Here is a 21,746-nt window from a genome sequence, read left to right on the forward strand (position 1 = left end):
ATACATTTGGGCTTGCAACAACAACTTCTGATGCATTTTCAGAAACATCCATGTTTTGATTATTTGCTAAATATAGATAACATAAAATGGAAGTTAGTATTTTAAAATTATGAGAATGAAAATATCCATAAATAGTTACAACATAATATTAAAAAATATTAACATTTAGTAATAAAAAATATGCATAAAATAAACCATCAAACACTTAATAGTCATAGTAAAGTATGTAATAGTAATTGAGGAAAAATTGAACATAATTTATTAAAACATTTCATAGGCATTAAAGAAAATTCGAACATAATTCATTAAAAAACAAAGTTTACAATCAAAAATTTTAATTTTTATTATTCAATCCAAAATTGACTACAATCATAACAATAATAGTCATTGAAGCAATCTTGGATTTGATATAGTAAAGTATTTAAGATTAATTGGAGAAAATTTGAACATAATTTATTAAAACATTTAATAAGCATTGAAGCAAATTCAAAAATAGTTCAATAAAACATTCAATAGACAGTAAAGAAAATTTGAATATAATGTGTTAAATGTTTTCCCCATTTTAATAGAATTAATTTATGCTTATTAGATTCACTTGAACTTTTACTTCTTTTTTTTATATGTATATAATAAGAGAATAAATAAAAAATAGAGTTTACAATCCTAAATTTTAATTTTTTATTACTCAATCCAAAATTTTAATTTTTTATTACTCAATCCAAAATTGGTTACATTTATAATAGTTATAAAATTTTGTAGACTCTTATTTATGATTTTCTTAAGGTCTCATTATAAAAATATTTGTTGAAGGTCCCATTGCAATTGTGTCCATTGACCTTCAATCCACTCTTGAGTAGGGCGTAGGTCGGACTTAGGATATGCTTTCATAGTACAAGTATTAAGAAAGTAGATTTGGAAGAGCTCCTTCCCATCAAAAGGTGATATAAATTTATTCAGAATAATACCCCTCCACCAACAATCAGTGTCAAGTGCTTCTACTGTAAAGCCAGGTGAGCAGTCGATGGGCATTTTCTTGTATGGTGGAATGGGTATCATATTTTCCAAATATACCTCCTCCACCAGTGGCTCTCCATTCAAATCATCTGTAATGAATCTATCATATTGAAAAAAGAATGTATGGTTCTCATGACCGTCATTTCCAAATGCAATGATAGTTCCTTCAAACTAATCTCCTCTAAATCCCTCGTCTTCACTACACACCTCCACCTTCATTCCTACACTCACCTCCATTTTTCTGATGAATTATCACTAAGAAAATTAAGTTAAAAAAAATATGATAGTAAAAGCTATATAAGGGAAGGCTATGCATATAACATATTAAGTTTGATATTTAATTTAAATTCACTATGATGTCAACTATTCATCAATTTAAACCTAAATAAAATAGTATTGTTAGTAAAAAAAATTTATTCACATAGTTCAAGTTTTGAAAATTATAGATATATAACAAGAAATAACATTGTAAAAATTAAGTTGTACCATTTTCAACTACAAATGATGACTTGTAATGCAACTAACAATGGGTCATAGTAGTAAACATAGTAAAGTACAAAATTTTGCAAATACAATAGTAAACCATTAACATTGTAAGAAATAAGCATGCTCAAATATGAGTTTAATACATCTTAACAAAAATATAGTATTTTATTAATTCATTAACAATAATTAAGTTTGTAGTCTTAACATTTTTATAAATTACTATAAAACTTCTAATTGAAGCAAATTTGAAGAAAAATATATTACATCAAATTATCTTCTAAAAATTTGAGTCTATTTTCTTCAGCTTTTCGCTTGGAAAGTTGTTTGCCATTTTTCATTTTTTCATAATGATCATATGTGAATGGTGGCATTATTCTAAGACCTTCTAGAGACTTCACATGAGATACTATGACAAATGTCAATCCTATTCTTTCTCTTGATCCTATATCAATTGTAGCTTTTGAGAGAGTCAATCCTTGAGACTTATGTATTGTCAATGCCCATGCCAATCTTAATGGTAATTGAAGTGTTCCACCCCTTTGTATTGGTGTTATTGGAATTATATTTGGATGATGATCTTCAAATGGCATTCCAGAATAACTATCAAATTCAACCAACACATATGTAAGTGGTTCAGGAGGAGCACTTCCTGGTTTGTAAACTATTTTTTGAATATACCCTAGAACTCCATTTACAAGACCTACTTGTATCCAAAGATTTGAAGTCAGCATCACCCTTGAATTCTTATTGATCAACAACTCTAGATCAAGTTCATCATTTGAACAATCCTCTATTGTATTAACACTTCTTGCTCTTATTGCAAGACTATGTGCAACGGGATGGTTCAATGAATATAGCATTCTCTTATTGTGATTATGAACATTTTCATTTGTAGAGAAAAAGTGGACAACATTATCAAAATAATTGTTCCTTGCAACATCTAAGGTAATAGGGGTTCTCATCATCAGCAACTTCCAGTCATCAATTTTTGGGTTTGCATCTCTTAGATTTGTCAAAAGTTGATGAAACCTCTGTTGTTGAATGTTTTCTCCATCTTGTCTGAATACTTTATCTAAAGTAATCATAGTTTTGAATTCTTCCCATAATAACTTTGCCCTTCTATTGCTATCATATGCTGGTCTATCATTCACAAGAGGTAACTGGCCCAAATCTCCAACCAAAATCATCGATATACCTAGAAGATAATCAATAAAAATTATTGTTAAACTATATACAAATATTATATCAATCTAATACATATGAGTTTATTAGTAATACTTGAAATATACCCGCAAAGCTCATGTCTGCACTTTGTGGGAATGCTTGTCTCAGTCAAGAATCTATATTCTCCAACATGTTTTGACCAATGAAGCTCATTTCACCAATCAAAATGTATTTGAAATGTGACATTTCTTGAAAAATTGTAAGCCTTGTTCCTTCTAGTTTAGAAAAATCTCTTATTGGAATTTTTAGTTTTCAATGAACTGTAGAGGCTCCTATATTGAAGGCTACAACTCCTATTGGTGCAAGTAATAGAAGGGGAGAATGACATGGCATTGTTGCATTTTGAAAAGATTGACTAATGGCACCAATCAGATATGATTTTCCTGTTCCTATTGTTCCTTGAATTATCATGAACAAAGGCATCCCTTCTCGATTTCTATAATAATGTGTCATAATTATGTTGACTGCCTTTTGTTGTTTATCATTGAGGGTTCTGTAGTTGATGCATTGTGGTATATCATCATAGATGAGACATCCATGCTCCTTCATGTTGTTTATGAAATTGATTGCTCTAACTGTGTACTCTTCACCTTCATATTCGTTAGACCAATCTGTATTTCTATCAATGTCCCTTTTTCCCAACATATCTACTTCAGAATGTTGCATATCTTGACCTTGATGAAGTCTAGATATAATCTCCTATTCATGCTCTATAGTATTTTGCTGAATAGTTCCATTTTCTTCATTTTCAGAATCACTGGTAGCTTCAACATTTTGTATAGTTATTATTCTTTCCACATGCCAAGGATTATAATTAAATGACTCCCATTTTGCTTTTATGGAGTCATTGTCATGACCAATATCTCTTTCAATGTTAGGGAATGGTTTGTAGAGTAATAACTCTGATAAACAGAAGTCAATCCATTTATCTAAATCACGTGAAAGAATGTTTAAAAATCATGGAAAAACTCTAACAATAGCAGCTCTTTGTCTTGTCCCCCATTTGTTGTCACCTCTTCTTCTAGGATTGTATATCCATGATTTGGCTACATCAATCAATGCGACACCTTCCATAGAAATAGGCCTTGTTTTATATCCATCAATGAAAGATTTTGTTTGTTCATTATCATTCTCCTCATTATTTACTGTTACAGGTTTGAAAACTTCACGTGACACATTTAGATTAACAAATCTTCTACTGCTCTCCATCAACGAAAGTTCTAATAACATGTGACATGTTTCTTGAGCTCCAATGTCTCTTTCTATAATTATCTCTGTTAGAAGCCTTCTATATGCTCATGCAGCTAAGTCATTAGGGTTTTCCATGTTTGAAATACGTATCAACATCTGTTGATATGTTTCTGAGCTTTTCTCGGCTTTTGCTACAAACTTTGCAATGTATTTGATTACTGCATGCTTGGAAAGAACAGGTTGCCAATCTATATTTGCTCTCCACAATTGCAGTATGTGGCAGTTATGTGAATTCACTTTGTCATCATTTCTTGCCGGTTCAATTTTTTTTTCACCTATTTCTATGTCTTGATATAATCTAGATCCCCTCAAATTCAATGGCCAAGGAGCATTGCACCTATAATCAATATTAATGTGAGTTAATTATTTCATTTATTTGTCTAAGTAGTCGTTATATATTGATATACTGATACTATTTGATAATAAAAAATTACCTGCAAACCATCCTTCCCCCTTTTTTTCATAGGTATGCACCTTCTTTGTAGATCGTGTGTCATTCTACACAGTTTAGTATCTCTTCATAGTCATGTTCAATATCCATCTCTGCAAGTTGTGTCATATTTTTGAGACATGGATGCTAAACAAAATTTTGGAATCGCTACAATTGATAATAGAAAAATTTAATATATTACTGTAGCGTCCTAAAATTGTGACACCTGCAATTTTGACCGCATTTGGGTCTTCACGATGGCGACGCTACATGCAACCTGAATGGAGACCCCGAAACCTGATTATGACACTGAAAACTGCATTTTCTTGCACCCTGGCCTGAACCTCCTTTGCACCCTGCTGTCCTAGGAGGTGGGACCAGAGCGCCCAGCGCCCTGGTCCTTCAGGACCATGGTGCCCAGCGCCTTCGTCCCTGGGTCCTATTTTGGGCCCGGTCTCTTTTGGACTTCGGGTCTTTATGTTTGCAAATTGGAAAATTATCTTTCCTGGTCGGCCTAAGGTCGGGAAAATCAGTCTATCAGCCCTAAATGACAAGTATATAAACTACATTTTCCTCTTTCATTCGATATGATGGAAAAAGCGTGGAAATTATACTCAAGCATTCAAGCATTCAAGCATTCCTTCAAGCAATTGATCATTTCAAGTCTCCATTGAAGGCTAAGTGTTGCATTCAAGACAAGGATTCAACCATTGAAGAGGAGATCACATACTACATGCTACATACAACATACAACATACAACAGACAACAACATCTATACCTTCGCACATAAGGATACACACATCCTTACAACAAGGTATTAGTACTTGTTTTACATTACATACATTTACATTTACAGCACTTGCTCATTTCTTGGTTAATTCCAAAACCGGGGTTTGACCTAAAGGCAAACCCCTAATCCCTAACCCCCCAATCGTCTTCGCTTTTATGTGTGTAGGTTGCAGGTATGCGGCTGAAATTGAAGATCTGGAATCCTTATGCAGAGACGAACATATCCCCCTTTGTTTCGCGGATTTTTCGGAGGACCATGGCACCGGGTGCCATCGTCCTGACAACTTTTGCTCAAATTTGCAGGACAGCGCCGTATCGACAGTTTACTGCTAATTCCAGGTCCGTAGCTTCATCCTATATCCCTATCTCAGTTTATAAGCGAATCTTTGTCACTTCCTATGCATTCCTAGCTTAATTCTTCTATGCACATTCTTTACAAAAGAGGGTAGCCTTGTTGTCATAACCCTTGAAACTCATTTAGCATCCAGTCTTGCATTGCGTGGGATTGGATCTTGTGGGTTTCAACCCCTCTTTTGAATGTAAAGTCTCTCCCCTAAGTGAAAACCATCAACCCTAGCGAATCTCCCTTCTCTCTCCTTGGAGTTGGAAGAGGGGAGAGCAACCAGGGTTCGATCGCGATTTTCCGCTTTACATTTTGGTGAACCCAACGTGAACATCCTTTCTGATTATTCATGGTTAGATCTGAAAATTGGATTCCTTGATTACATTTCCATGTTGATCTTTTGCAAAATTTTAGAGGTTAATTGCATAAAAACCCTAAATTTTCTTTCTACTAATTAAGCTTGTGAAATGTCTAAATGTTAATGCTTGTTTCAGATCTACCCTTCTATTACAAATTATCAATTCATATTTGTGCTTTAATTTTGAAAATTAAGTGGTTAAGTGTTAAAACCCTAATTTTTGAAACCCTCTTGATTCAACCTTTGTCCGACAATTTCACTGATCAAAACATTTCCAAATCAGCTGTAACTTTGGCTTCCGCAATAAAATCACAATATCTTTCATCCCTGAAAATTTGGAAAATAGTTGCGAGGACCGTGTGCACTCCGAGCGCCATCGTCGCCGACATTTTTTCCGAAATTTCGGGAGCGAAATCTTACTGTATTTTCCTGCTAAAATCCAGAATTTTGGCTGATTTTATCAAATCTAACACTTTCAAAATTACAGTCAAAGTTGGTCTTGTGATTGCTTGGATTAACGCTTCTAATCATTCAAAAATCATCGAAATTGAAATTTTGTGTCAAAATTGTTTTCTTACTGTCCTAAATATGAAAAGTGTGTTTGCATTCATTCGAAATTTCAGTGCTTTATTCAAATTCTTGCAATTTGTGACTTTTGAAATTAAGTGCTTAATTACAACAACTTTGATTTCCGCTTTCAAAATTGAATTTTGCGTGAAATTGAGTCAACTTTTGAATTTCAAAATTTGCATTGCTCTTAACATTCCCTCTAAAATCATAAAATTCAAAATTTCAGTTTCCCTCTCTTTTTCAAAATTCAAATTTTGCATTTTTCGACAATCTTGATAGGGTTCAATTTTGAATTTGCAACTTTAATTTGGCCTATCTACAGATCGTAAAATCACTCAATTTTTTCAGATTAGCTTTAAAATCATCATACCTTTCATCGCTACAAATTTCAAAAAAAGTTGCAAGGACCGTGTTGCACTCCGAGCGCCACGGTCCCGAACATTTTTTCCGAAATTTCGAGAGACTGTCGTGATTGCATTTAACAGCTTAAATCCAGAAGATTGGCTGATTTTACTAAAAATTGCTACCTCTAAATTCAAAACTTTCTCTCTTTCTCTAGTGCATGAGTTTTACAACAATAAGCCCTACTTACACTATTCCCGTTAGATGAAGCCGTAGAATTAAATCTTTCCGAGGTTTAACTACTTAGGAGATGGAACCTAATTTGAATAGCCTTTTTAACGAGGACATGGGTAATTCCTCTAATCCTCCTAATGATGAAGAAGCTCTCCATGAGGTTTCTGAAGAACAACTTTCGAAATTGGATAACCAATTTGACGATTTTCGACAATGGATGTCTCAAGAATACCCCGATAGTCAAGCTCTTCCTTTAATTGAGGGTCTAAAACGTATGCTTCAAAGTGATAAGAATGGAATTGATATTTTGCGTGGTATTGCACACATCGTGGATTCGAATGTGATGCCTATGAAGAGTTGTGCCGAATCTTTAGGTTATACACAACCTCCTACACAAGTCAATCATTATATTCCTTTGATGACTTCTATTGCTAGCATACCTACCTTTACATCAAACATAATGGGTACTTCTACACAAGACATTCCTCCTGTGATCACCAGTCATGGGGGCAATCCTTCCTCTTCAATTAATCCGACTTCTTCATTCATTCCTTCAATGAGTGTTCCTATTACATCTCCGCAAATGAACATGATGCAAGGGGGCAATTCATTCAATCATTCCATTCCTCCTTGTAGTGTTCCTCCTATCCAATCATCTCCTATGACTAATTATCATAGGGTCCCACCACCTTACTCTCTACCTTCTTTCAATAACATAACACCTCCATCTCAATCTAACACATCTAATATGCACTCTTGGACTGAAGCGACCATTAACAATCTTGCACAAATTGTCTCTTCTTTACAGCAACAAATTGCCTCTATGAATCAATCTAAGTTTAGTGTGCCCACATTTGATGTTGCGAGCCCACTTTCTCTTGACATTGTTCGAGCTATTCCCCCTAAACATGTTGAAATCCCGCATTTGGAGCTTTATAATGGTAAAGGTGATCCTCTAACACATGTTAAGACTTTTCAAACAATATGTACCGATTTTGCTTATGACCAAAGGTTGCTTGCAAAATTGTTTACTAGAACATTAAGAGACAAAGCCCGACAATGGTATTGCTCATTGCCTTCCTATTCTATTACTTCTTTCGAAAAACTTGCAAATTCTTTCATTCAACAATTTCAAAACATTATAAGTCCTAAAGTTACTTTGATTGATTTAATGCATTGTAAACAAGGTGTTAAAGAAAAAGTGACTGATTTCATTGGTAGATATAAGCATTTGTATGCTCAAATTTCTTTTCCAGTGCCTGACAATGATATTGAAAGAATATTTATTTCTAATTTACAAAAAGATATCCGAGACAAACTTCTGTTTTCTGAGTTTACTTCTTTCCAACAGTTGTGTGCAACTCTTCACAATTATCAACTGACTGTGAGTCAAACGGAACAATCACATCCTATGGCTCTGAGTGATAAGGGTGATAGCAGTCAACAACCATTTGGAAAGTTTAAACCGAACAGAGATTCCATCAAATTCAATGAAAACATCATCAACAACAATGTGAATGCAGCATCAGGTGTGCCTCCTATTTCTAAATTTTTCAAGAAAGAAAGAAAGTATACTCCTTTGAATGAATCATTGCATAGTATTATGAATATGTTATTGCAACAAAATGTGCTTACTCTTCCTCCTATAAGACAAATTGATCCTGCAAAGATTACTTCACCTTATTTTGATAACAAAGCTTTTTGTCAATTTCATCGTCAGCCTGGGCATGATACTGAAAAATGTTTTTCTTTAAAGGGTAAAATTCAAGATTTGATTGATAATAATACTATTTCTGTTTCTGGAGTGAATGATAAAGGCAACACATCTGTAGCTCCTCCTAACCAAAATCTTCAGATTTTCACTGATCCATTACCTTCCCATACTTCTAATGCGATTGAGGCTAATGATTCCTCTCTCTCATCTGCTGGTCTTGTGTCTATGGCTTCGAATGTGATTAACTTTGTAGAGCAGCAAGAAAACCCTAAAGAACCTTCCATCACATTTGATTCTAGTGAAACCATTAGGGCACCTGATGGTCCTTTATACATAGTTGCAAAAGTCAAGAATACACCTTGCCGTGGAGTGCTTATTGATCCTTCGTGCATGGTTAATGTTATTACTGAAGAATTTCTTTTTACTTTGCAATTGAATCAAGTGATATATGACAAAATAGATGTGATTGTGAAACTATTTGATGCATTTTCTTCTCCTGCAATTGGTTCTATTACATTGCCTATTGAGGTCCATAACAAATCCCTTGATGTGAACTTTGCTATTATTCCATCTTCCGAACAATTTCGTGTGAAGCTAGGCTATCCTTGGCTATCTTCCATGAAAGCTATTGCTTCTCCTATTCACAAGTGTTTGAAATTTCCCCATAATGGTGAAGTTGTTACTGTCAATCATAGTCTCTTTAAACCAGCTGAAAGAACTTCTAGCGTTCCTATTGATTACTTTTGGCCTAAACAATTCCAATTTCTTCCTTCGCGAAGTGATCATCTTTTCAAATCTTATCAAAAGTGGAAAACAGATATGATCCTATCTCTAAGAGAAACTAGAACACCTAAACTTGATATTCCTATCATTCTTGAGAAGGAAGTTCTTCCTTTGAAAGATAAAACTAATGTCTTTCCCCAAGAAGATTCCCAACCCATCCCTATGGATGTGACTATGTCTATGTCTGATAAACCTCCTAAGAGTAGACCTATACCTCCTCGTCATGATGGACTTGGTCTTCTTCCTAAACCAAAAATTCCTCCTTTATATGGAGCAGTTCCTCCTCCTTCCTTCTATAGAGAGAAGAGACCTTCCTCTTCTCCTATTATCCAGCCTAAGAGACCACAACCTAAACACCCAAGTGATAAGGATGAGAACATTCCTCCTCCTCAATCTTATCCACTTCCTACTAAGACTAGACATAATCGTTCTGCACGTGAACGCCGACGAAACCGTCATCTTACGGCTCAAGCAGCCACTTCTCAAACTTTGCAATCTCCAAAAACACCTTCAACAAGCATTATTCCATTTTCTCCAAAATCTCCAAAACATAAGATGCATGATGGTCTTGATCCTGTGCGAATTAAAGACCCTATTTTTATAAATCTTGATGATGCTATAGATGAAAATATTATTCATGATGAAAATCTTACTTCTCTTGCTTCTGATAGTGAATATGAACTTGTTGATATTGATAACCATTTATCTAACGAATTTTTTAAAGCACTTATCCTAGCTCCTAGACAAGAACAACGTGGCTTGGAACATGAACATAGCCCTTGTTTGGATCTTGTGATAGCTCCATCTACTTTGTTGGATGTTCCTCCTCTAGCGTGTTCCCTGCCTTCCCGAAACATTGATCAGCAAGATCGGGGGGTAGATGACGTGCTAGACTAGTTACATTAGCATAGCAGATTCTCTCCTCCTCTCTTTTGTTACTTCTTCTATATGTTATTCTCATTCTTCTATTTGTCATCCTTAGTGTTGTCTACTTGAGGATGATGCAAAGCATTGAGATCTCTCGATCTCTCTCATGTTGACTCAAAAGACACATGTGTTCCCTTCTTCTAGGTGACCTTCCTTAATTGGGGAATGAAGAACAATTATGCATACATACATATGATATACATGAATTATCATACAGCATACTGATCTCGAGGAAAGCGAAGTCACCTCGTGCTTTGTGTTTTGTGTCTATTATCCTTGGGCTTATCTCACACTTGGGGGCTAAATCCTTGCGATAATGTGCTCCTTTCCTTTCTCATTTCTTATGTGTATCACTACGTTAAAACAATCACCCCCGTTGAGGCGTGTGCGATCGCTTTAATGTAGGGGGGCATACACCCTGTCTATCCCTTCAGGATACATGAAAATTTCTTGGAGAACTCCGCTTTGCCTTGAAAATTTTTGATATCTTTCTTGCATGACTCATAGTGAGGGAACCTTACTACTGATAGTCATGGTTCTCCCTCGTGATCTTCCCTTTTACTTTGTCAATCGAAGTCGTAAGATCCTTAGTCCACTGGGGGCTTGGTGTATCTTGCCTCCTTGACGTGGTGAAAGTCTTTCAATGTTGTTTCCTTGTACTTTACCGGAAGTATGAGCGTACGCTTATACTCCCGCTAAAGTGGGGGCTAAATGTAGCGTCCTAAAATTGCGACACTTGCAATTTCGACCGCATTTGGGTCTTCACGATGGCGGCGCAAAACGCAACCTAAATGGAGACCCCGAAACCTGATTATGACACTGAAAACTGCATTTTCTTGCACCCTGGCCTGAACCTCCTTTGCACCCTGCTGTCCCGGGAGGTGCGACCAGAGCGCCCAGTGCCCTGGTCCCCCAGGACCATGGCGCCTAGTGCCTTGGTCCCTGGGTCCTATTTTGGGCCTGGTCTCTTTTGGACTTCGGGTCTTTATGTTTGCAAATTGGAAAATTATCTTTCCTGGTCGGCCTAAGGTCGGGAAAATCAGTCTATCAGCCCTAAATGACAAGTATATAAACTACATTTTCCTCTTTCATTCGATATGATGGAAAAGGCATGGAAATTATACTCAAGCATTCAAGCATTCAAGCATTCCTTCAAGCAATTGATCATTTCAAGTCTCCATTCAAGGCTAAGTGTTGCATTCAAGACAAGGATTCAACCATTGAAGAGGAGATCACATACTACATGCTACATACAACATACAACATACAACAGACAACAACATCTATACCTTCGCACATAAGGATACACACATCCTTACAACAAGGTATTAGTACTTGTTTTACATTACATACATTTACATTTACAGCACTTGCTCATTTCTTGGTTAATTCCAAAACCGGGGTTTGACCTAAAGGCAAACCCCTAATCCCTAACCCCCCAATCGTCTTCGCTTTTCTGTGTGTAGGTTGCAGGTACGCAGCTGAAATTGAAGATCTGGAATCCTTGTGCAGAGACGAATAGATCCCCCTTTGTTTCGTGGATTTTTCGGAGGACCGTGGCGCCGAGTGCCATTGTCCCGACAACTTTTGCTCAAATTTGCAGGACAGCGCCGTATCGACAGTTTACTGCTAATTCCAGGTCCGCAGCTTCATCCTATATCCCTATCTCAGTTTATAAGCGAATCTTTGTCACTTCCTATGCATTCCTAGCTTAATTCTTCTATGCACATTCTTTACAAAAGAGGGTAGCCTTGCTGTCATAACCTTTGAAACTCATTTAGCATCCAATCTTGCATTGCGTGGGATTGGATCTTGTGGGTTTCAACCCCTCTTTTGAATGTAAAGTCTCTCCCCTAAGTGAAAACCATCAACCCTAGCGAATCTCCCTTCTCTCTCCTTGGAGTTGGAAGAGGGGAGAGCAACTAGGGTTCGATCACGATTTTCCGCTTTACAATTACTTATATGATAAACTATATAGCATGTCATTAATATTAGATATATATGTTGAAATGACTATATAAACATGCCTGAATATTTCTTTGATGGGAATCTTCTCTAGGATTCCATGCATGGATAATGGAATGAAAATATCTCTCAATACTTTTTCTTTCCTCCTCATTTGACCAGTCAATGTTGTCCATATTGGGTGCTCCATTGATCCATATGAATCCATGCACATGTGGTGACCCCCTATGTTGCCATTCATATCTTGACCAATAATCTTTAACATTCATTCATTTTTCTAAAATTTCTTTTTTGAATAATGAATGTCTTAAGTGCATGTAATGTGTGACTATATGAGCATAGTTTATTACATTTTTTCTTCTCCAATTTTCAGCTTCACGTGGAGTTGCTGTTGTTGCTCCTGGCATTAGTGCATGCAAATCTAGCCAATACATATCAGTTGCACTTAATGTGAAGAATATTGTAGGAGAGCCAATTTGATGAAGCATATTTGTCAACTCTACACGACATTTAGCCCAATATGACCTTGTACCCCTCAATGATGTTCCAAACCGCATCAACCTATCAGCTAGATTATTGTGTGGCATGTTTTGCATATGCTGACGCAACTAATTTATGGTGATTGGCATATCTTGAAAACTTCTTTTTGCAAACACTGTAGATGAATTTTGTGCACGGTGTCTCATAATCATGTTCATCATAAAATACCTAAATCTTGGATGTTGGCCAAAGCAATGATCCCTATATTGCAATAGATGTTTAACATATTCATGCAAATGCACTCGCCTCAATCGTGGTTCTAGCCAGTCACATCTACCATCAGGAAACAATGTTGGGAATGCCATATCAAGTAATCTTGATGTGATATACTCATTAATATTAGATGTACTAATACCTAACCATTCAATCAATGTTGTTGAATTTGCATTAGGTCTATTAACCCATCCATGGATTAATTCCATTTCTCTTTGGGCATTAGGTGGTTTTGAAGCCATTAATGTTGTGTGTTCTATTATATTACCTTCATCGAACTCAATGACTAGACCCACAAATATGACTTCATTTGCATCAGAATCAAACTCCATGTGCACTGTTTTCAATTTATTGAAAATATTTTTATCAAAATTTCTTGGCAAATCATTGAGAGCATTTTCATCAATTCTAATATTTGCATAAAACTTGTCATGCTCTATTTTGTATTTAACTGCTTTGTACACATGATCCCTATTGACTGTAAAGTTATAATTTGTGCCATGTTGATCCCTTTTTCGGACAATAATGATTGGTAAATGCTCTATTGTATGTGGCAAAATTTGAGAAATTTGTTCTAGATTTTGTGGAAAGCTAATCGTGTGTCCTTTATATTTAAATTGACCACCAGTTGCATGTGTAACCTATAGTATTGGGTTGATATGTGCAATCAACATCTCTTCTACTTGTGTCAATTTTGAAAGTTCTTCTGGTTGAGGGCCAGGATCCATATTATTTGACGATAAAAATCTATGATTTCCTCTCTCTTGTCGACATCGGTTGCATACAGGTCCTTCAGAGTTGCGATATACTTTGATTCCAAGATAAGATTCTTGACAAATATAACACATCTTTGGAGTTCTAAATCCATCTAATTGAATTCAAAACTGCATTTGGAATCTTCTAAAATCTGATTGAAGCATACCATTTGGGTTGGGTATGTTTTGTATAGTACTTTGTACAACCACATTCATTTCTGTTTGACTTCCATGTTGTGGTGTTTCTAGTACATGTTCTATTGATCCTGAATTTTCATTTTGAATATTGAACTCAATATTTCTTACAAATAGATGATTATATCTCTCATTTGATTGGGGATTAACTTGATGCCTTTCTTGTCTTTCAGAATGAGAGACTTGTTGAGATGTACATTGACGACTGTTTCTATTCCCATTTGTTTCATCTCTATTTTCATATTCCAATTGTTAAAAAAAAGAGATTATTATATATTTATTTCTAAAATTGCATTTACAACTATATGGCGGCATTGCCTTCCACAAGATAAAAAATCCTGAATTGCAATAACATGTATTTGGCGGCATTGCCTTCCAAATAAAAATAAACTTTCTAGTTATATATATATATATATATATATATATATATAATTTCTTATTTTATATATAATTACTATAGTTTAAAAATTAACCAACCTGAAAGTTGAAAGACTCCTCTTATGTGAAAAAATGAAGAAAAAACTTGGCTCTGTGATAAAATTGTAAAATTTATAATTAGTAAAAAAAAAACACTAATTGAATAATTTTTTAACAAAAATCAACCATTAAATAATATATGTAATACATTTATTTGTTTACATAAACTTAACAAAATCCCTATTTTTTCTCCTATGAAATTTATATGTACCTATGTTGTGCATAAATTGTTTACTAATTTCCCCTCTAAATTTTAGACAATATTTTTTTTAAATATTTGCTAAAAACATTTAAGAAAAAACATTTCCAAAAACATTAATATGTCACTATTAAACATTTCTAAAAACATTAATGTGTCACTATTAAATCAACCTACAAAAATTTTGCAATTTAAAATAGAGCTCTCTTTGGTTACCTATATTAGCCCACAAAATTTGTCATAAGAACCTACGATTGTGTAAAAAGAAGATTTTACAACATGCATGCTATATTTTGACTTGAAGTGAATGCAATGTATTTTCATTTTGCTCAACTATTTTATGTTTGGCAATTCAAATAGTTATCTAAATTTAAGGAGATGAAAAAGTAGTGTTCAAATAATTTCTAGTTTTTGTTTTTTAATATAATTTCTAGTTTTTCATAGATCTTTCTTTGGCTATTTCTAGTTTTTCAATTAATTAAGACTCTTTTAAATAAAAATGAAATGGAAGAAAATGAAAACATTAACCCTAACAGTATTTGAATTCTGGGACCAAATTTTAAGTTTTATTGTAATTTATTAAAATAAATATATTAAATCTGCTATATTCTATGGTAATAAATCTGCTATATTCTAAGGTAACAATTTTGGAAAATTGGTTGTATCAATCTAAAATCAATCCAAATTATAACACTCTTAACATAAGCCTTTTTAAAATTTTCGAATTGAAATTTTAACTTTTCCTACTTCTGAAATGCACAACAAAACTAGTTGGATTCTAGATGAAGATCTACGCGATGGGTTTGAGGAAAGAGAGAATTTAAATCCAATCATGTTCTCCAACAATCATGAATGATTTGAAACAACAAGCGTACTGTAGAAAAGGAAGAGGGTGAGAGCTTCGTAAACTTGATGGTGCTTTGACAGTTTTTGGATCAATTATGAAATATATATGTCATCACTCTTTACATAAAGAACGTATTTAGATTATGCAGCAAACTATCAGATTTTTTTCATTTGGAGTATAGACAATCCCATATTTTTTGTTTCTATATTGTATTGGTAGATTAACAGTTGTAGGATATATTGTACTGTTGATATATTAAATGTTACCTAAGATCTTAAGCATAAAGAGTTGATATATTCTACTTAATCTCTACAGTTTAAAGAGTAGGGAGAATAAAACAGATGACAAGTATTTAAATTTATGTCGTTTGTGAAAAAAGAACACAAAATGGCAACATTCACAATGCCTATGATGGCAGCTGCAACAGCTACACCTACGGCTGTGGGAGCTTACTGCGGCTTCCATCCACAAGTAACAGCTATACCTTACTATTGATTTTATTGTTTTCTTTTTCAATTTGATTATTTTCCTATTTTTTGATAGAATTATGTTTCTAATTTGCAGGGTTTGGAAATTGGACAGCATTACAAGGGAGAATCAAAGGAAATAAGTGCAGATGAAAAGAGGGCATCAAGAAAGAGTAGCAAAGTGCTTTTGCCCCCAGAATTCAACGGTTTACATTTCTATGAAAATTTGATTTCTCGCTGAATCAATTTTTTTATCTTTCTCCCTAAAGAGGCCTTCGATTCATCTAATAGTTATTCTTTTACCAGGGATTCTTCTGTTGGTTGTACAATAGACTTTTAATTAGTCACTAATCTGTAACATGTATATATGAATCAATTTTGAAATCAAACAACTTAAAGAGTAGGGAGAATAAAACAGATGACAAGGATAAAATATAAGAATAATGTGTCAATGTAATGTTCAATGAATAAAGATGCAAAAGGTGTAACGATCAAGGGATAAATGAAATGATTAAGACTAGTATTGCAGTGTTATTATTTGTACAACAATTAATGATTGTGAAAGAAATAAAAATAGCGTGTTTCCTTGATTTCGTTATGATCATCCAAGAATGCATGAGCAAACAGGTTATTCTAGAAACGATGCATACTTGATTTTGGCAAAACTGTAAGGTGTCTACAACAAATATTCTACAAAGAAAATGTAGAAGAGCAAAAAGCCCAGAATATGATGCACTGAAAATTGCAAGAAAATACATTCATTAATTCCTCTACAATAAAGGAAAACTGAATTTAATTTTTTTTTTTTTTGTAAAGCTAGCTTACCAATAACGTACTCTTCTTTAGCAAGATGCCCAAATATGGACTATAATCTGTGTTTCAATCTTTGCAAACAAATATTTTGGAAGCAAATCACTACTAAAAAGGAATGCCAGATATCTTCAAAACAAATGACTGGAAAAGAGAATGAAATATAATTTAAAAAGACTGATAGTGAAGAGGAAACTGATTGTATTTCATCGCATTACAGTTACAAAAGTTGAAATGAATGGTTTTCCACTACCACCACAGCTACAAAAGCCTGAAACAGATGCCCTTTCGGTAGCATGACTCTGCTACGGTTACAAATGGCCTTTCGATAGCATGACTCTACTGTGGTTACAAATGAAATCGCTGGCCTTTCACTATGATTGCAATTAATGGATATAACCATTATTATTATTCACACAAGATGGCAAGACTCTTCAAATTCTATATGCTAGACTGTAATTGCCCTTTCTTTTCCCTTTCTTTTTTGTTTCACAGATGTGCTGACATTGTATAGGATGCCTCTCGGCATAATTAACCCTAATAATAATTATAATCTTAACCATTATACTAACCATAATCAAATCCTAGCCCTAAACTTAACCCTAACCCTAATTGAACTCTAATCATAACCCTAATCTAGCCCAAACCCTTATCCTAATTGAAATGTTCTACTAATTTAACCCTAGCCATAATGTACTTGAATAACAACCCTAATTCTAACCATACTTAAACTCTAGCGCTAACTATAACTGAACCCTTATAATAACCTAAACTTAAAATTAACCTTAACCATAATTACTATTTAAACCCTAATTTGAACCTCAACTATAACCCTAAAGTAACCTTGATTGTAAATCCAACCTATGCTTGACGTTATCCCTAAAACCTAACTTTATATCTAATTATTAATTATAATCTTTAACCTAACCTTATATCTAATTATTAATTGTATATAACCTTATAATCCTAACTATAACCCTAGCCATAATCATAATTATAACACTACCTAATTATAATTATAACCCTAACCCTAACCCTAATTTTAACCCTAAACCTAACCCTAACCCTAATTTTTATTATAATCACTAATTATAATCTTTAACCATAACGCTAATTATAATTCTAACCCTAACCCTAACCTTAATTATAATTCTAACCCTGACCCTAACCCTATTCTAGCCCCAACCCTAATCCTAACCCAAACCCTAACTCTTATAGCTATCATCATGTACTATCTTTGATTGCAATCTTAACCCTAACCCTAACTCTTATCCTAATTATAATTCTAACCCTAACCTTAATTTTATTTATAATTAATGATTATAGTCTTTAACCTTAACCCTAATTACAATCAGTAAGATTAACCCCAATCCTAACCCTAATCCTAAGCATAAACCTAACTATGATATTAGCCTTAACCCTAACTGTAATTTTCACCTATATCTTATCATAATTATTATTCTATCATGATCATAATCTTATCTATAACCATAATCCTAATCCTACCTCTAACCAAGATTTAAACCCTGACCCTGATATTATACACTTAATAACTATAAAACAATATTACAGTTTCAAAATAAGAATATAATAGTATTATACTTTAGTAATAAATCTATAAAAAATAATATTATAACTAACAATAATTTAAAATAATAATATAATACATTTTAAATATTTCAAATATATATTATGAATATTATTTTCAATAAATTATAAAAATAATACCATAATAATCAAAACAATATAAATTAATAATAATATATTATAATATTATTCCAAAAAAAAATAGAAAATAATAATAATTGCAATAATAATATTACATATTATTGCGACAAACATTAATAATATAAAATTATATAGTTCTATTTTAATTTTTTTATTGTTTCCCATGTTGCATCGTGACTGACTGACTGCTACTAGCTTACATATATTTGATTTTAATCAAATATATATATAATACGCCGAGAGATATCCTTCTCGAGGTGCCTATTTTTATCATGTACCCCGAACTCTAATAGGCGCCTCTAGAAGGATATCTCTCGGTGTATTATATATATATTTGATTAAAATCAAATATATGTAAGCTAGTTTAATTGTGGTAAGTGGGGAGCACGAGGCTCAACCCACTCACCACAATGGGGAGTGTGGTCTCCAATGTATGGGGAGCACTGCCCATAAAGCAACATTGTCCCCCATAAATGGGGAACACATAACCCACGTGGTGGCCCAGCGCATGTGGGCTTAAAACATGATTTAAAATAAATGTTGTTAAATAATATTTAATGTAATAAACGTTATTTGATATATATATATATATGTATGTATGTATATATATATATATATATGTATGTATGTATGTATGTATGTATATACATACATACATATATATATATGTATGTATGTATGTATGTATGTATGTATATATGTATGTAATATACATACATACATACATACATACATATATATATATGTGTGTGTGTGTATGTATGTATATATGTATGTATATGTATACATATATATATATATATATATATATATATATATATATATATATATATATATATACATATATATATATATATATATATATATATATATATATATATATATATATATATTTATATATTTGGGTTTTTTAAGTGGTTTAAGTAAATTCTTAAATAAATTTGGGGATTTTGATAATGAGAAATAAAAAATAGATTTAATTGGGAATAAAGAATAATTTCATTTCAATGAAATATTTATATAATTTTATTTTATAATTAGAGGATTAAATATTATGTTAGTTTGGGAATTTGAAAGTAGGAAATGAAAATAAATTTAATTGGGAATTAAATAATTTTTTTTCATTTAAGTGACATATATATATATATATAATTGTAATTTTTTTATTGGTAATTTGTAAATTTTCAAATTTTTAATTTTTAATTGGAATATGGTGATTAGAGGAAATTCGGTTTTAAAATGAAATGTCAGATTAGTATTTAGTATAATATATATGTGTCTATTTATATGAACTATGGAATTTGGGTTCAGTGATAGAAATTAAATGAGTAAATTTGATTGGTTACAATAGTAAATTATTTTTGTGCAAATGAAGTTTATATTTATGTTTAGTTTTCAAATGTATTTTGAATACTACTTTCATTAACTTGAAATTCGAATTTAAATGATATTTGTGATAGCCAAATTGACTTTAAATGAAATGATGTTATATTGTCTTTAAACGATGGTTTATTTGAACGTATGTTTTCTTAGATTGTCTTCATGCATTATTCCATATTGTGGTGTTCTTTTCATGAAAGAGTTAGTTCTTGAAAATTGCAAGTAGAGGACATTAGTGTTTAATTATATTTTGAGTGAATGCTATAATTCCTCAATATGGATGGAATTTAGAGTACAAGTAGATTTATTTGAGTGTTTACTTGGAATGGTGAAATTTTGGTGTTGATTTGGTTTAGTCATTCTCGTGTCATGATGGCATGTTGTTGAATGCAAGTTTATTGTGCAAGTTGAATTGGTTAAGTGTTGGTTGTGATTGTCCTTGTCTTATAGTGGGTTTGGTCTTGTTTTGTGGATAGACCAATTATTCGTTCCGCACCTCCAATTGGTTAAATCCTGGTAGAGGGTTTATTTTATTATATTGTTCTTTAGTTTTCTTTTTGAGCTCCTTATGTTGGTTGGCTTTTGTGTTTTTCCTTGGGGTTTTTTGGAGTTTGTGTAGTGTCATAAGAAAAAGTGGTTTTCGAGTGGGGGTCACGTCCGAGAGGATACCAGGGTAACCCAAGATGGGGGCCTGGGGTCTATGGAGGCCTGCAAGAGTCCATGCCAGATTTTCAATGACACTCTTCCCTTATGTTCACTAGTGTATAGTCAGGTGTTGGCTTTTCTTGGAACACTCTTGCAAGAGGCATGTGTTGTATGCTTATGTCTTGTGTTGGTACCCGATGTACATGTGAGGCCATGTGATGCTTTGTTGTAGCTTGCTTGAGAGCCTTAGTACTATCTCCTAGCATGGAGAGTGGTTCCTTTTTGGGCCACATGGTCGGGTGGTAGTGCCACTTTCCATGGGGTTTATTGTTCGTGCCTTCTTGTGATGGATTATCTTTGCAGGTGCTCTAGATCTTTCTCTTGGAATTCATATCATTCCATGTTTCGGGTGGATGCTTTGCTCTTCTTAGATTATTCATGTATCTCTTGGACCCTATGCGGTCATATGTATTATTTACTTTTGTCTACCTGGATGGGAAAATGTAATTGAGGTAACTTTATGTATTTTTCATCTTTTATTTATTAGAATGGTCTTACATTTGAAGTAGACTAGAGATGTAGCCCATTAGGGGTGAACTCTGATATCAATTGGTGTTTAATGGTGTATGTGTTCATCTGGATCCTTTTAATTTTGGATGTATGAATGGTAGCATAGTTAAAATGTATAATGTAATTTCGGTTATATTAATCTCAACTGTATGTATGAAATTAGAAATTAAATGCAGAAATATGGATTATGATGAATGTATCTCTAGTGATGTATTGAAACTAATGACAATTTTATATATTCAATGATGCTTAGTTTAATCTCTTATGAAATTTAATTTCTATGTTCATGTGGCAATCCTTCTATCATGAGTAGGTTTAATCAATCTCATTGTTAATTGGATTAATACACCTTGATGTTCATTGGATTAATGAAGTAATCTTCATTGAGAACCCTTTAGGAATTTGAGTTAAGTCTTCCACTTGTGTAAATGTTATTGTAATGTTTAGCTTAATGCATCTTAAAGTTCATTAATGTTTAAAAAAAAAATT

The 21,746-nt window shown here is 33.2% G+C and overlaps 1 protein-coding gene across 1 annotated transcript; it reads right to left on the minus strand.

Annotated features, from left to right (window-relative positions):
- Nucleotides 1–1,760: 1,760 nt before the first annotated feature.
- On the minus strand, nucleotides 1,761–13,516 carry LOC131069568 (uncharacterized). Its single transcript, XM_058005069.2, has 2 exons — nucleotides 13,453–13,516; nucleotides 1,761–2,695 (listed from the first exon to the last, which is right to left on the minus strand). Exons 1-2 carry the CDS (start codon nucleotides 13,514–13,516, stop codon nucleotides 1,761–1,763), a joined length of 999 nt encoding a protein of 332 aa, XP_057861052.2.
- Nucleotides 13,517–21,746: the final 8,230 nt, after the last annotated feature.

This window comes from Cryptomeria japonica, chromosome 3 (genome assembly GCF_030272615.1).
Source record: "Cryptomeria japonica chromosome 3, Sugi_1.0, whole genome shotgun sequence".
Lineage (NCBI taxonomy): Eukaryota > Viridiplantae > Streptophyta > Pinopsida > Cupressales > Cupressaceae > Cryptomeria > Cryptomeria japonica.

Bases quoted from the DNA above. Each gene is read 5' to 3' on its own strand.
- LOC131069568 (XM_058005069.2), bottom strand. From the start codon at position 13,516: ATGGAGTTTGATTCTGATGCAAATGAAGTCATATTTGTGGGTCTAGTC. The intron at 2,696-13,452 runs GTAATATAATAG...ATTATCTTCTAG, and splicing joins AGTCATTGAGTTCGATGAAG to GTATATCGATGATTTTGGTT.